The 12782-nt window shown below is 38.3% G+C and overlaps 6 protein-coding genes across 6 annotated transcripts in view; 5 read left to right on the top strand and 1 right to left on the bottom strand.

Annotated features, from left to right (window-relative positions):
- The window catches only part of LOC104801149 (ABC transporter I family member 21-like), a 2635-nt gene extending 711 nt beyond the window's left edge, over positions 1-1924 (top strand). Inside the window, exons 2-6 of the mRNA XM_010524274.2 lie at positions 373-533; positions 786-837; positions 982-1118; positions 1249-1335; positions 1481-1924. Of these exons, the coding sequence (XP_010522576.1) occupies positions 373-533; positions 786-837; positions 982-1118; positions 1249-1335; positions 1481-1753 (710 nt within the window). The 3' untranslated portion in view covers positions 1754-1924. The remainder of the gene's footprint in view (positions 1-372; positions 534-785; positions 838-981; positions 1119-1248; positions 1336-1480) is intronic.
- Positions 1925-2298: 374 nt separating this feature from the next.
- LOC104801562 lies at positions 2299-3849 on the top strand. The gene is made up of 4 exons (XM_010524871.2): positions 2299-2619; positions 2766-2930; positions 3006-3198; positions 3635-3849. The coding sequence occupies exons 1-4, from the start codon at positions 2299-2301 to the stop codon at positions 3643-3645; spliced, it is 690 nt and encodes a 229-aa protein (XP_010523173.1). The 3' UTR covers positions 3646-3849.
- A 439-nt stretch (positions 3850-4288) lies between these two features.
- LOC104801148 lies at positions 4289-5740 on the top strand. Its single transcript, XM_010524273.1, has 4 exons — positions 4289-4704; positions 4788-4952; positions 5037-5230; positions 5586-5740. The coding sequence occupies exons 1-3, from the start codon at positions 4324-4326 to the stop codon at positions 5223-5225; spliced, it is 735 nt and encodes a 244-aa protein (XP_010522575.1). The 5' UTR covers positions 4289-4323; the 3' UTR covers positions 5226-5230; positions 5586-5740.
- A 620-nt stretch (positions 5741-6360) lies between these two features.
- LOC104801561 lies at positions 6361-7530 on the bottom strand. Its single transcript, XM_010524870.1, has 5 exons — positions 7381-7530; positions 7211-7295; positions 6938-7143; positions 6736-6870; positions 6361-6384 (listed from the first exon to the last, which is right to left on the bottom strand). The coding sequence occupies exons 1-5, from the start codon at positions 7528-7530 to the stop codon at positions 6361-6363; spliced, it is 600 nt and encodes a 199-aa protein (XP_010523172.1).
- Positions 7531-9155: 1625 nt separating this feature from the next.
- On the top strand, positions 9156-10347 carry LOC104801560. The gene is made up of 4 exons (XM_010524869.1): positions 9156-9497; positions 9593-9754; positions 9830-9946; positions 10303-10347. The coding sequence occupies exons 1-4, from the start codon at positions 9156-9158 to the stop codon at positions 10345-10347; spliced, it is 666 nt and encodes a 221-aa protein (XP_010523171.1).
- Positions 10348-11026: 679 nt separating this feature from the next.
- Positions 11027-12482, top strand: LOC104801147. The gene is made up of 4 exons (XM_010524271.2): positions 11027-11443; positions 11527-11691; positions 11775-11968; positions 12311-12482. The coding sequence occupies exons 1-3, from the start codon at positions 11063-11065 to the stop codon at positions 11961-11963; spliced, it is 735 nt and encodes a 244-aa protein (XP_010522573.1). The 5' UTR covers positions 11027-11062; the 3' UTR covers positions 11964-11968; positions 12311-12482.
- The last annotated feature ends 300 nt before the right edge of the window (positions 12483-12782 follow it).

The raw sequence follows: 12782 nt of genomic DNA, 5'->3' as shown, positions 1-12782 counted from the left end.
CTTTCCCTTCACATGTTGGTTTGTTCTAGTTTTTGTCGGCGATTCGTCATTCGGAGATTTGGAATTGGATATGTGATGTATGTATGTCAGTCGGTGCGATTCCGGTTCGATCAAGCTCGAAATCGACTTGCTTTGTTTGGCAATTTAGGAAATCTATGGTTAAATTAGGAATACCCTTTTCCTGATCCGTTGGGTGCGATTAACAATGGAAATTCACTTTTGAAAACTACTTCGATAAGAATTCCGTGTAATTTTGGTTTAGTTCTGCTTAGTGGTTCAATTCTTTGGTTCTATTCTAATGAACATCTTCGAGACCAATGCACAGTCACGTTTTGATGGAACAGTTATGCAAATTCTAGTGACATTTTGTAGGGAAGACAACGCTATTGAAGATTCTCGCAGGAAAGCATATGGTCGGAGGGAAGAACGTTGTACAAGTTCTGAACCGTTCAGCTTTTCACGATACTAAGCTCGTCTGCAGTGGTGACTTGGCTTATCTTGGAGGATCATGGAGCAAAACCGTTGGTTCTGCTGTGAGTATCGAGCTTGTTCTTTCTAAATGTCGCCTCGTACTTCTCCAGTGTCGGAAATGATTGCCTTGGAAAACCACGCCGAATCTATAATTTCTGATAGATAGTTAGGAAGCCATTAGAAATTTTTGCATGAGATTACAAGGGAGACTCTATGTTATACATAATTAGAAAGCCACTAGAAGCACATGATCTATGTTGCTTCGCTGATAGCTCTTGGTGTTGCTTAACTTCTCTGGTTTTGCTACATGTCAGGGCGAGGTTCCTCTCCAGGGAGACTTCTCGGCTGAACATATGATATTTGGAGGTTGGTATTCTTTCCCCTACCGTGATGTTTGTCTGCGTTTGATTTCTGTCTGTCAAGCGGAAGGAGAGGGCGCTAGAATTGGGTCATTTCCCTTTGTTTTACGGGCATTCGCTCACGAGGCTTTAATTCTTGTTACTATAACAGTTGAAGGGATTGATCCTGCGAGAAGGGAAAAGTTGATTGAGCTTCTTGACATCGATCTTCAATGGCGTATGCATAAGGTCTCTGATGGGCAGAGGCGTCGCGTGCAAATCTGCATGGGTCTTTTGCATCCATTCAAGGTAACATATCCAAAGACAGTCTTCACATGATCGCTGTGGATTATGTTGCTTTGAGCTAATGAGCCTTTAAGCTTTCTGTCAGCAATCTCTTGTCTCACAGTCAATAATACCTTCCGTGTTCTGTTCACAGGTATTGTTATTGGATGAGGTTACAGTTGACCTTGATGTAGTTGCTAGAATGGATTTGCTGGAATTCTTCAAAGAAGAATGTGAGCAGGTAATCCACCTATCCCATATCCATGTATACATGATCCAGTAAGCTATTAATGGAATATATCATATAGGCTTGGGGTTTAAGCTCTTACCCACATGAAAATAATATAACCAGATATATATACACATTCACCTTGACTGATATATAGAGGGGAGCTACAATTGTATATGCCACTCACATCTTCGACGGACTGGAGACATGGGCCACACATCTTGCGTACGTTCATGACGGCGAGCTGAAGCGCTCTGCCGAGACAAAGGAGATCGAAGAGCTGAAAACATCGGCCAATCTGCTTTCAGTGGTTGAGGATTGGCTCCGTTCAGAGACCAAAGATGAGAACAAGAAAAAGAAGAAACCTGCGCAGAACACAAGCCAAAGTCCATTTGGTATGTCCTCCAGGCACATGGCTTATTACCGATAATCTTTTTCCCTTCAAAAATCCGACATGGGAGTCTTTAGATCCATGTTGAGTAATGGTAGCAGAAAGAGTCAAAGGACAGGTTACATTGAATTTTTTTTTTTATTTTTTTTTTGCATACTTTCCTCATTGAAGAATATATTTGAACTGTTGAGTAAAATAAGAGTTTCTTTATGGATCTTGTTGGACGTTGTTCCGTGATTTACACGCAATATGATTTCAACATTGGCGGGTTGTGTTGGAACACACTTTGCACTTTCTAATTAGTGCTATCAATTCGAGTTTCGTACTGTTCCGACCCTTTCACCAAAAACAGAATGTTCTTGAACAGCCGAGTGATTCCCTGTCGTTGAGTTCTTAAGAGGAGAAATTTTTTTTTATCATGCTTGGCGGCTGCAATAAAAACTATAAATAGTGGATTTGTGCCCTCGGGATCGTAACTTTATCAAATAGCTCGTCGGAGCCCTAAATTGGGTCGAAAGGTGAATCTAGGGTTATCTCGTTCCGATTTTCCCCAAATCATGGAGACCTTTTCCACCGAACACGACATGACGGAGGCTCCGATTATGTGTTCATCTCCTGGAAAGCGCAAGGCGGAGATCCAAGACGTGGAGGATTCCGGTGGCAGCGGAGAGGGCAAGATCAAGAAAGGAGGTTCTGCATCGGCCGAAATCACGGAGGCATCCACTGTGTCTGGATCTTCTTCTACGACAGAATCCGACGAGGAGCTTGACGATTCCCATAAATGGGAATGGGGGTACGATAGCTTCGATGATCTCCAGTACGAGTCTCCTCGCGATGACATTTTTTCCGACGACGAATCCAATCGGAAATACTGTGCATATATGAGGCAATATTTCGAGCACAGTGTATTTGAGTTTGCATTTAGAACTTCAATCTTATCTGTTCCTTACATTGCTTAGGGTATTTGAGTTTGCACTTAGGACCTGAATCTTATGATCTGCTCTTTAAATTGCTTAGGTTACTTATCAGTTTTTGTTCTTTTCGCGGTTAGGGATTTTACATTGACCGAAAAAATATATTTACGGGACAAGTCGGAGGAATCTTTCCATACCCTGATGCAGATCTGGACACTGATTATGTAAAGCCAGGGAAAACCGAACGTGAGCACGCTGCAGATTTGTCAAAGGAGGCTCTACAGATATACAACAAGATTAATGTAAGTGTTTTGTCTCAGATTTTATTTCATGCCTTGTCATTGTTTGCTTGATTGGTGATTGAATGGTAATGGTAGGGAACCGATGTGACGTTCGAGAAAGTTGTTAGGGTGAACATGGCATGGGGCAGTAAAGTTAAATCATATATCACCATTTTGGCCAAGGAGAAACGTGATGAACCATCAGTTGAGTACCAAGTGATGGCAAAACGGAGGATTATGGAAAATGACCTACCCATTTTTTGCAGGCCAGCCCCTTCCAAGTCAAAAGGTACTTTAAAGTTCTGATTTTTTTCCATTTGGAAGTCATGAAATTTTTGAACCACCAGTGGAGTACCAAGTGAAAGTGCGACGGAGGTGGGTTATGGATGGGTACCAACCTGTTTTTTTGCAGGCCAGCCCCCTCCAAGTCGAAGAAAGGTATATATATACTTTCTAAGTTTTGATTTCTGCCATGTGTGGAAAGTCTTGAACTTCACAAGTACGGTTAGAGCCATGTGGTGTAACCGGAAAGACATGAAACTCTCTATCTACGAATCTATAAGTCCGCCTCCATGTGTTTGAAGTTTTTTTGTTCAAATCTCTCGTTGCCCATGTATGTACATTCTACATTGGTTAAGTTTTTTGCAGTTGTTTGATTGAGATGGGTACGAGTGATTTTGGTTTGGTGCGAGCCATTTAACTCTTTGTTATCATTTTTTTTTCAGGAATGTACTGATGTTACGACACCATCTGGAATCATGCGTGAAGTTTCTTACTTTCTCATGTTGTTCTGTATGGGAACTTGGATTTGATGAACGCTTCATGCCTAGGGTTCATTTATAATATTACTGATTTAGAAAAAAATAAATAAAAGAAACAGGATGGCGCAATTGTAAATAGGCTCTTGGCGGAGAAATAAAAATAAAAATAGATGCTTCTAGGGTTTTGTCGTTCCAAAATTTCCCCCAAATATCAATAGAGTTGGGGGCGACGACATGATGGAGGAGGCGACGTGTTCAATAAACCATTGTCACACACCCAAAAATCCACTCAATTTATCCTATATTTATTTGTAATAATATCAATTGATATTTTATTTTGCTTTGACTCTAATCCGAAATTTATGGAAAACTGTTATAAAAAAATATGATGATAATCGTCAAACCGGATTTAACAAATGGGTACTTCGGTATTTCTAAACTAAATGTTGCCACCTTCATCTCAGCCTTAACCGTGAAAGAAGAGAATAATTGTATATACTGGAAAAAAAAAATATAAACGAAATAAGGAGGGCATAATCGTAATTAGCCTCTTGGCGGTGGATAAAACTATATATAGGGGGTTTAGCCCCTAGGGATCGTAACTTTATCAAATAAATTGGGACGAAAGGTGCAATTAGGGTTTCCTCTTTCCAATGTTCCCCGAATCAGTTGAGTTGAAGACGACGATGGAGACCGAACACGACATGATGGAGGCTCCCGGGGAGGCTATCAGCTCATCTCTTGGAAAGCGCAAGGCGGAGGCCCAAGGCGAAAGCAGCGGAGATGAATCCGGTGGCAGCGAAAGCAGCGGAGATGGCGAGATCGGGGAAGGAGATTCTTCATCGGACGAACTCACGGCGGAGTCTGGACCTTCTTCCCCAACGGAAAACAAAGTCGACGATTCCCATAAATGGGAATGGGGGTACGATAGCTTCGATGATCTCCAGTACGAGTCTCCTCCTGAAGACGTATTCTCCGACGAGGAGTCTAGTCAGAAGTACCGTGCATATATTAAGCAGTATTTCGAACACAGGGTATTTGAGTTTGCACTTGGAACTTCAATCTTATCCGTTCCTTGGGTTCCTTATCAATTTTTGTTCTTTTCGTGCGTGGTTAGGGATTTTACATTGACCCAGAAAACATTTTTCCGGGACAAATCGGAGGAATCTTTCCATACCCTGATGCAGATCTGGACACTGATTATGCAAAGCCAGGGAAAACCGAACGTCAGCACGCTGCAGATTTGTCAAAGGAGGCTCTACAAATGTACAACAAGATCAACGTAAGTGTTTCTGTCAGATTTTATTTCGTTGACCAATCTGTCTTATTATTTATTGCTTGATTGGTGATTGAATGGTAATGGCAGGGAACCGATGTGACGCTTGAGAAAGTAGTTAGAGTGAACATGGCATGGGGATTTAAAGTGAAATCGTACATCACCATTTTGGCCAAGGAGAATCCTGATGAACCATCGGTGGAGTACCAAGTGATGACAAAACGGAGGATTAAGCAGAAGGATCGACCCATTTTTTGCAGGCCAGCCCCTTCCAAATGAAAATGGTACTTTCTAAATCTCTTGTTTCAAAGTTTGAATGTACACGGAATTCTATCTATAATCTGCCTCCGTGTCATGTGTATTCCAAATTAAATTTTGTTGTCCATGTATGCACATGTCATATTAATTAATCTGCCGGCAAGATAATTTCTTGCAACAGTACACCAAATTTATGTATTGTTTTTTTTTTCTTTTTTTCATGGATACCTTCAAACTTATGCTTCTGCTCTAAAATGGGTTTGTGATAATTATTTTCTATATTGAATGAAACTCACGAGGTAAGGATCTTTTAAAATAAATTGAAATGGAATGGATGAGAGCCATTTATTTGACTCCTTATATTTGTTTTCAAAATTGCAGGCTGCAGTTAGGAGGATAGGAGTTTACGTGCGAGTTGTCTCTTAGGACCATCCTGAGAGTTGTTTGTGTCGAAACTCGAAATATGCATATCTGATTGCATATGAATTTACTATTTTAATTCCGTGTGAGAACACTTTCATATATAAAGAAGTATGGAATATTATTGTATATATGTGTCCGTATTCTTACATAATTATCACGTGGTCATCAGCCATATAAAAGTAGCAAATTATTTAAAAAATAAAATAAATATATAAAAAATAAACAAGAAATGAAAATAAATTTATTCATTCCTATTTATATATATATATATATATTTGTGTATGTATATGTACGTATGTGTATATGCATATATGTATATATATATGTATAGATATATTTATTTTGATTTTAAAAATTTTCTTTTTTTATTAGGGATTTTAAATTTTTTCTGATATGGTAAATGACTTGGTGGGCGCGGTCAAACACAAATCTATCACATAAATATGGTCAAATTAATATCACGTAACCACGTCTTCAATCTATATAAGTAAATTCATATAATCGTATTATTGTATGCCATTATAGCTTAGAGTACTTTTTTCGGATCCAATTTGTTTTATGACTGCATTTTTTTTAAAAAAAAAAGAAGTTTGTTCTGTGTCATCGGATAATATCCCATTTTTAGACACGCTATCCAGAACTTTGACAATAGATTTCGTTTCTAGTGTCAAATTGATATTTTTTCATTAACATGAAAATGATCAAACAATCCTGTTTTTTGGCCTCATGAGTTCTACCCGATTCTTTCTTGTTCATACTGCATCAAAATAAAAAAAAATGTTATTTCTACTCTAAAAAAAGTTATCAACACAACGTAACAATAAATATAAATGTAAACCCACCTATATTTTCTTCACCGTCGTAAACGATTATATAGTTATGATTAATGGAAATTCTACCGTATCCTTTATGAGACCAGGTTTTTCCCCATGAATTTCTAACGAGAAAAAATAATTTCCCGTCTTCTGTGTATCCGTAGCCGACTACCAAAACCGCATGCGTCAACTTCTTTAGCTCCAAAGGTGGTATGTCACAAATTTCCTGCAAATTTTAATATTTAACAATGCCATCATATGATTAATGTACAGATGTTTTTTTGTTTACTAACCTTCGTTTTAAGATCCTCGAATTCTCGGCTCACACTGAGAATCAATGCCACCGGCCCTTTCTCCAATAGTTGTTTGATGAAATCTCCGTTAGCATCTTCTTTAACAAGAAGATGCCTCTTCACCATGTGCTTTGACTGAAAATTAAAAATAACAGACATTATACCAATACATTAATTAACATATAAAATTAGATATACTTACCGCCCCAGACCTCACGTCTTTTTTAGGTAACCCCGTTGCGCGGATATACTTTGCGCCCGTTCTTATACGGCCAATCCTATCACTATCTTTAGCTCTACAGTCCTCAATGAATTGCTTGGTGTCGAACCTCAAACGTAGCTGTGGTGATTTTCCTTTATTCACCAAGGCTTCTAGGAGTAGGGATAATACTACAGCCCAGCATGTATCTGCACCAGAATAATTAGTTAAAAAACTAAATTTATTAGAATTCTAATTATTTTGTAGCAAACGTACCTCCTTCTTGTTCCTCAACAGCAACGTCTAGAAGTCCACATATTTTTCTCCAATCTCTTGTAAGTTTCGAGTTATCACCAAATTCCTATATAAATATATATATATCAAAATCAAAATGCAAAAAATATACACGTTATATATATATATATATATATATATCATAATTTTACCCCATTTTGGATATGAGTGAAATCGTGCTCTCCATTGCTAGTTTGTTCAACTCCAATTCGTTCTTTATCTGCTTTGTGTGTCTGCTTGATTTGGTTCCGACCCTTGGGTCTTTTTGGTTTACCTACTCCGATACCTGTTCCTTGATCCATTTCTACGTATCAATGATAAAAACAAGATTTTAGTTACCGTATACACAAAATTAAAAAGATATGATCTTGAAAAAAAATGGATACATACAGAATATAAACACACACATGCAAGCGCTATAGTGTTCGTCACTAGGGCGATGATCGTGTCCAGAAAGAGAGAGAGAGAGAGAGATACCCTTGATTATAAGCTCCGGTAAATTGCGAGCTTCCATTTTGGGGGACAACAGAAAAAGTACAGAAAACGGAAGACACAGCTAAGTTCAAAACGATGAACTTTTTTTTTGTTAAATCATATGTATATTTTCTCACTCATCATAAGATTTCCTTAATTAACTATCATATATCGAGCAGGAGAAAAGCCTAATTGAAATCGAGAAATCATATATTTACCATAAACAAAATAAACTTATGAATGCATATGCATGCAAAGCTGACTGGGCGAATGAAGACAAACTAACGGACAAGAAAACTACACGCGCTATCTCTGCAACAGAATCACCTTCAGTAGATGATTTTTTCCCATCCCGCGAGTGAAATTTACAAGAACAGTTCAACAAAATTTCTTTTACATGAACAGAATCTACGAGAGCCCAGAAAGAGGGAGAGAGAGAATTCCCTCTTTAAATTTTTCACTCCTAAGCTATCGATCGAGCTTCCATTTTCGCAGAGGAAATAAGAAAGCATATGTATATTCACCGAATCAACCATCGACTATACGGAGGAACAGAAACAGAGAACCAGAAGGAGGACTGACATCGATCGCAACGCTGATCTCTATCAACATGAACATGAACAGAAGCGCACAACATATAGGCACATGTCACATGTGTGTATGTATAATAGCGTATTTCCATTTTCTTACCACAAGGTTTTCCTGTAGAAAGCTTCGGAAAGAGGAGGCGGAGGAAGAGGGGCGAAAAATTTTCAAATGTTGGCTTTGAATCAATTGACGGTGAAAATATGCGTGTTGCTCGTCACTTGAGTCTTGAGCTCTCCCGCCTCTTGTAAAATTACACATTTACCCTTGCGCCTCAAACGGCAATACAATAGACAGTCGACGCTACGTGTCATATATATATATATATATATATTGTGACGTGTATATATTTATATACATACACACACTTCACGATTAAGAAGAATACAAATATGCAATATAAATAAAAATGGATGGTGTGAACATTAAAAACTATAATGGGAGCATGGTCTAATGATGATGCTACTTTTGGGGTTTAGACGTTTATTCCAAATTTTGAACCAAGTTTTATTTTTTAACAACATCAATAAACTAAACAAAGATAAATTAACATATTAAAATTCAGTCTACAGATCTAATAAATAATATTTTGGGATTAAAAGATGCAACAGAACAAGTCAGTGGTTGCTGATATATTGAATAACAAATAGTTTTCATGCCATGCCAGGAAGGGTTGGCTCAACTAATAAATGGGTTTAGGGTAAAGAGTGATCGATCCAGATTCGAAAACAACTCAAATCAAATCACATGTTATAAATAAAACAAATAGATTTGAATATTTTTCCAAAAAGCTCTAAATCGGGTCGAAAAGTGCATCTAGGGTTTTCTCCTGCCGATTTCCCCCAAATCAGTTGAGTCGGATACGACGATGGAGACCGAACATGACTTGATGGAGGCTCCCGCAGAGGCTATTTGTTCATCTTTGGGAAAGCGCAAGGCGGAGACCCAAGGCCTGGAGGAATCCGGTGGCAGCCAACGCAGCGGAGAGGGTGTGATCGAGAAAGGAGGTTCTTCATCTGCCGTATCTGGATCTTCTCCTCCTGCAGAAGCCATGGCGGAGCACTCCGAAGACGACGATTCCAGGGAATTGGAATGGGGGTACGACAGCTTCGACGGCCACAAATACACAACACCTAGGAATTACTTGTACTCCGACGACGAATCTTATCAGAAATCATGCAGATATACGAGGCAGTATCTTGAGTACAAGGTATTGTTCTGTAATCTGGAATCGTTTTGTACAAATTAAAGTTGAGCCATCCCATTGTCTCTTATCGGGTTTCTGTCGTTCTCGTGGTTGGTTAGGGTTTCTACATTGACCGAGAAAACATCCCGGATGGACAAATCGGAGGAGTCGTCCCATGCTCTGATAAGAGCCTGGACGAAGTCTTAAAGTCAGGCAAAACCATGGGGCAACACATGGGAGATCTGGCAAAAGAGGCTATCCAGATGTACAACCAGATCAATGTAAGCGCATGATACATATAATTAATATATAACATCCCAGCCAATCATTGTCAATTTCTTTTTATTGTTTGACAGGGAACCGATGTGACATTTGACAAGGTGGTTAGGATGAACAGATCCTTATTTAAGATATACTTAACTATACTGGCCAAGGGGGATCCCAGTGAACCACCAGTTGAGTACCAAGTGAAAGTGCGACGGAGGTGGGTTATGGAAGGGTATCAACCTGTTTTTTGCAGGCCAGCCCCCTCCAGGTCAAAAGGTATGTATACTTTCTATGTTTTGATTCCTGCCATGTGTGGAAAGTCTTGAACTTCATAAGTGGTTAGAGTCATGTGGTAATTACAAAGACATGAAACTCTATCTAAGTATCTATAAGTGTGCCTCCAAGTATTTGAATTGCTTTTTGTTTAAAGCCTGATCCAAATCTCGTTGCCCATGTATGTGCATTCTACATTGGTTAAGTTTTTTGAAGTTATTTGAGATGGGTATGCGTGATTTTGGTTTGGTGCGAGCCGTTTAACTCTTTGTTATCATTTTTTTTTCAGGAATGCACTGATGTTACGCGCGAGACCATCTGGGATCATGCGTGAAGTTTCTTACTTTCTCAGTTATTGTTCTGTCTGGGAAATTGGATTTGATGAACGCTTCATGCCTAGGGTATATTATGTATTGGGTATTGTGCTGCTGCTTCTAAGGTATGAAAAGTTTGGAAAGCCTTTTTTTGTTAGTCATTTATAATATTACTGATTTCGAAATTTTTTTTTAAAAGAAACCGGATGGCACAATTGTAAATAGGCTCTTGGCGAGAAATAAAAATAAAAATAGATGCTTCTAGGGTTTTGTCGTTCCAAAATTTCCCCCAAATATCAATAGAGTTGGGGGCGACGACATGATGGAGGAGGCGACGTGTTCAATAAACCATTGTCACACACCCAAAAATCAACTCAATTTATCCTATATTTATTTGTAATAATATCAATTGATATTTTATTTTGCTTTGACTCTAATCCGAAATTTATGGAAAACTGTTATAAAAAAATATGATGATAATCGTCAAACCGGATTTAACAAATGGGTACTTCGGTATTTCTAAACTAAATGTTGCCACCTTCATCTCAGCCTTAACCGTGAAAGAAGAGAATAATTGTATATACTGGAAAAAAATATAAACGAAATAAGGAGGGCATAATCGTAATTAGCCTCTTGGCGGTGGATAAAACTATATATAGGGGGTTTAGCCCCTAGGGATCGTAACTTTACCAAATAAATTGGGAAGAACGGTGTAATTAGGGTTTCCTCTTTCCAATGTTCCCCGAATCAGTTGAGTTGAAGACGACGATGGAGACCGAACACGACATGATGGAGGCTCCCGGGGAGGCGATCAGCTCATCTCTTGGAAAGCGCAAGGCGGATGCCCAAGGCGAAAGCAGCGGAGATGAATCCGGTGGCAGTGAAAGCAGCGGTGATGGCGAGATCGGGGAAGGAGGTTCTTCATCGGACGAACTCACGGCGGAGTCTGGATCTTCTTCTCCGACGGAAAACAAAGTCGACGATTCCCATAAATGGGAATGGGGGTACGATAGCTTCGATGATCTCCAGTACGAGTCTCCTCCTGAAGACGTATTCTCCGACGAGGAGTCTAGTCAGAAGTACCGTGCATATATTAAGCAGTATTTCGAACACAGGGTATTTGAGTTTGCACTTGGAACTTCAATCTTATCCGTTCCTTGGGTTCCTTATCAATTTTTGTTCTTTTCGTGCGTGGTTAGGGATTTTACATTGACCCAGAAAACATTTTTCCGGGACAAATTGGAGGAATCTTTCCATACCCTGATGCAGATCTGGACACTGATTATGCAAAGCCAGGGAAAACCGAACGACAGCACGCTGCAGATTTGTCAAAGGAGGCTCTGCAAATGTACAACAAGATCAATGTAAGTGTTTCTGTCAGATTTATTTCGTTGACCAATCTGTCTTATTATTTATTGCTTGATTGGTGATTGAATGGTAATGGCAGGGAACCGATGTGACGCTTGAGAGAGTGGTTAGAGTGAACATGGCGTGGGGATTTAAAGTGAAATCGTACATCACCATTTTGGCCAAGGAGAATCCTGATGAACCATCGGTGGAGTACCAAGTGATGACAAAACGGAGGATTAAGCAGAAGGATCGACCCATTTTTTGCAGGCCAGCCCCTTCCAAATGAAAATGGTACTTTCTAAATCTCTTGTTTCAAAGTTTGGATGTACACGAAATTCTTTCTATAATCTGCCTCCGTGTTATGTATATTCCAAATTAAATTTTGTTGTCCATGTATGTACATGTCATATTAATCTGCCGGTAATTGAAACAGTACACCAAATTTATGTATTGTTTTCTTTTTCTTTTTTTCATGGATACCTTCAAACTTATGCTTCTGCTCTAAAATGGGTTTGTGATAATTATTTTCTATATTGAATGAAACTCACGAGGTAAGGATCTTTTAAAATAAATTGAAATGGAATGGATGAGAGCCATTTATTTGACTCTTTATATTTGTTTTTAAAATTGCAGGCCGCAGTTAGGAGGATAGGAGTTTACTTGCGAGTTGTCTCTAGGATCATCCTGAGAGTTGTTTGTGTCGAAACTCGAAATATGCATATCTGATTGCATATGAATTTACTATTTTAATTCCGTGAGAGAACACTTCATATATAAAAGAAGTATGGACTATGGAGTATTATAGTATATATGTGTCCGTATTCTTACATAATTATCACGTGGTCATCAGCCATATAAAAGTAGCAAATTATTTAAAAAATAAAATAAATATATAAAAAATAAACAAGAAATGAAAATCAATTTATTCATTCCTATTTATATATATATATATATATATATATATATATATATGTACGTATGTGTATATGCATATATGTATATATATATATATATATATGTATAGATATATTTATTTTTATTTATGAATATATATATATATGCACATATATATGCACATACATATACTGATATACATATATAATTT

This window comes from Tarenaya hassleriana, unplaced genomic scaffold (assembly GCF_000463585.1).
Source record: "Tarenaya hassleriana unplaced genomic scaffold, ASM46358v1 Cleome7, whole genome shotgun sequence".
NCBI classification, from domain to species: Eukaryota; Viridiplantae; Streptophyta; class Magnoliopsida; order Brassicales; family Cleomaceae; genus Tarenaya; species Tarenaya hassleriana.
This window is presented reverse-complemented; position numbering and strand designations above follow the sequence as displayed.